This window comes from Penaeus chinensis, chromosome 15 (genome assembly GCF_019202785.1).
Source record: "Penaeus chinensis breed Huanghai No. 1 chromosome 15, ASM1920278v2, whole genome shotgun sequence".
NCBI classification, from domain to species: domain Eukaryota; kingdom Metazoa; phylum Arthropoda; class Malacostraca; order Decapoda; family Penaeidae; genus Penaeus; species Penaeus chinensis.
This window is the reverse complement of record NC_061833.1, coordinates 15668398-15670897: the sequence shown is the minus strand read 5'-3', so window position 1 is coordinate 15670897 and position 2500 is coordinate 15668398. Positions and strand designations below refer to the sequence as shown.

At 41.0% G+C, this 2500-nt stretch overlaps 1 protein-coding gene across 1 annotated transcript in view; it reads right to left on the bottom strand.

Annotated features, from left to right (window-relative positions):
• LOC125033001 (glutamate receptor ionotropic, kainate glr-3-like) overlaps window positions 1-2500 on the bottom strand; it is a 24375-nt gene that overhangs the window by 11569 nt on the left and 10306 nt on the right. Inside the window, exon 8 of the mRNA XM_047624450.1 lies at window positions 73-311. Coding sequence (XP_047480406.1) covers window positions 73-311 — 239 coding nt within the window. The remainder of the gene's footprint in view (window positions 1-72; window positions 312-2500) is intronic.

Sequence of the window (2500 nt, the reverse complement as noted above, 5' to 3'; positions counted from 1 at the left end):
GAGAGAGAGAGAGAGAGAGAGAGAGAGAGAGAGAGAGAGAGAGAGAAATACACAACTCGAGTGGGTCCTCACCCTGGTTTAGAAACAACGTGTTGACAGCGAACCAGGAATCGAAGAAGGACGGCGGAACCTTCCTATACCGCAGCAGGGAGGGCGGGGGGGCGTGGCATGGGGACCGGGTAGCGACCAGGTGGTAGAGGGCGGGTGAGAGGACGACGAAGGCCAGGACGGTGAACCAGGTGTGGCGATGCAGCTGACGGGTGAAGCTAGACCACATGTTGGATTCTGGACGTCGGATAACCATAACATAACTGCGGAGAGAAAAGGCGGGAGGGTGAAAAAGGGTGAAAAAAAGGGGACAGAGGAGGGTGAAAATAGGAGGGCGAGGAGGGCGAAAAGGGTGAAAATAGGGAGCAGAGGAGGGTGAAAAGGGTGAAAATAGGGGGCAGAGGAGGGTGAAAAGGGTGAAAATAGAAGGCAGAGGAGGGTGAAAATAGGGGGAGAGGGATTTAAAGTGAGGGGGGGTAATAATGTAAGGAGATAGGAAAGAGGGTAAGAATTGGGACAAGGAGAGAAGTTAGGAAAGAGATCAAAAGGAAAGGAGAATGGGAGAGGAGAACGGAGGAAACGAAAGGAAAGAAAGAGGAGGTTTAACGAGAAGAGAAAATGGAGGATAGAAGAGGAACATGGAGGGAACGGCAATAGAAAGAATGGGGTTAAGGAGATAGGATGATAGGAGAGGGGTAAAGGGAATGGAGGGTGGGAGAGGAGTATGGAGGAAAAGAAGGTATAGAAAGAATAGGGTTAAGGAGAGAGGAGGATTGAAAAGAGGCAGGAGAGAGAAAGATAAAAGGGGAATAGAGATAGGTAGGAGAGGAGCAACGAGAATGGAGTTTGTAAAGGAGATGGAGAATGGGGGAATAATTGAGAGGACAAGGATGGAAGAAGAGGGAAGAGAGGGGGACAGGGAGGAGGATAGAACAAGCAAAGAGAGAAGTGGCTAGGAGAGCGTGATAAAGAGGGAGCTAAGATAGGCGGAAATAAAAGGAAGTAAAGGAGAGAGGAGGATAATAGGGGGAAAAGAGATAGGAGAATGGGAAGGAATAAGGAATAGGAGAGGAGAAGGGGAAGAGGTATAGAAGAAAGATAGAAGGGGGAGGAGTTGACAAGGGCAAGGAGAAAGGAAGAAAGATTAGAGGAAATGAAGACAAGGGGGAATAAAGATAAAGGGAGAAGAAGAAAAGGGGATAGGAAAGGAAAAAAGGGGATAGAGGATGAACAGGAAGGAAGGGGAATATGAGAGATAGAATAGAAGAGAGCGAGGAATGGGAAGAAGGAATGGGGAAGGAGAGAAAGGAACGATGAAAAGAAAATGAAAGGAAATGAGCGAGAGCTTGAAGATGAAATATAAATATAAGGTCGTGAACAGCTGTAGTAACAAGAATAGCAACAATGACATTCTCAACAACAACGACAACAACAACAATAACGACAAAACCAAATCAATAACGACAATGACTACAACAATAATGATAACAACAAGAGCAACAACATGAACAAAAACAACGACAACAACAACGGCAACAGCAACAACAATGGTAACTGCACAATTAATGACAACAACAATGATACAAAAACAACAACAGAACTACAACAGAAACAACGACAGCACAAGCAACAATGACAACAACACTTACAGTAGAAACAACTAAATAAACAACCCCAATAGCAACAACAACAATAAAATAAAACAAGAACAAAAAGAAAACATAATCGAAACACGGAGGATAAAAGTGTTAAAAAAAGAAAAAAGAAACACGAAAAAAATAAATTATATATAAGAGAAGCAATAGGCTATTTTCTCTACGCAGAAACCATTAATATTATTATTAATGAATGTGTCTCGGTAATGGCCCCATATATAATATAGAGGGAAATCACAGAAGTAGTAACTTTCCCGCCTGAAAATATATATATATATATATATATATATATATATATATATATATATATATCCCATGAATAAAGTAACAAGGAAATAAAAGTAACATGATCTCAAAGTAATAAATAAATCAAGTAAAAAGAAAAGAAATCAAGTAAAAAGAAAATAAATCATGCCGCTAAATAAGTTAATAGATAACAGAGTCCAAGCCCTTTAAAAATAATCCGTAAACAAAGGGAATTGAACACACACAAAAGAGGTGTTGAGACGTCGGCCATTTTCTTCTCAAAGACAGACGAGGGATGAATTATGTAAAAATAATTCAGCTGAGACTCTATGCTTAGTAAGGCTTGCGTCATAGCAGTGCCGTACATGAGGTGACTGTCATTACTTGTCACGGAAGAACTATGGCGTTCATGCATTTCTTATATGTTAGCAAACAATCTTGAATAGAGGGAGCGAGAGAGAAAAAAAGGTGTCGCTATGTATCTTGGTGTGATAAACATACACGTATCTCTATCTATGCAAATTATCCTATTTCTAGCTTTCTATAGTTTT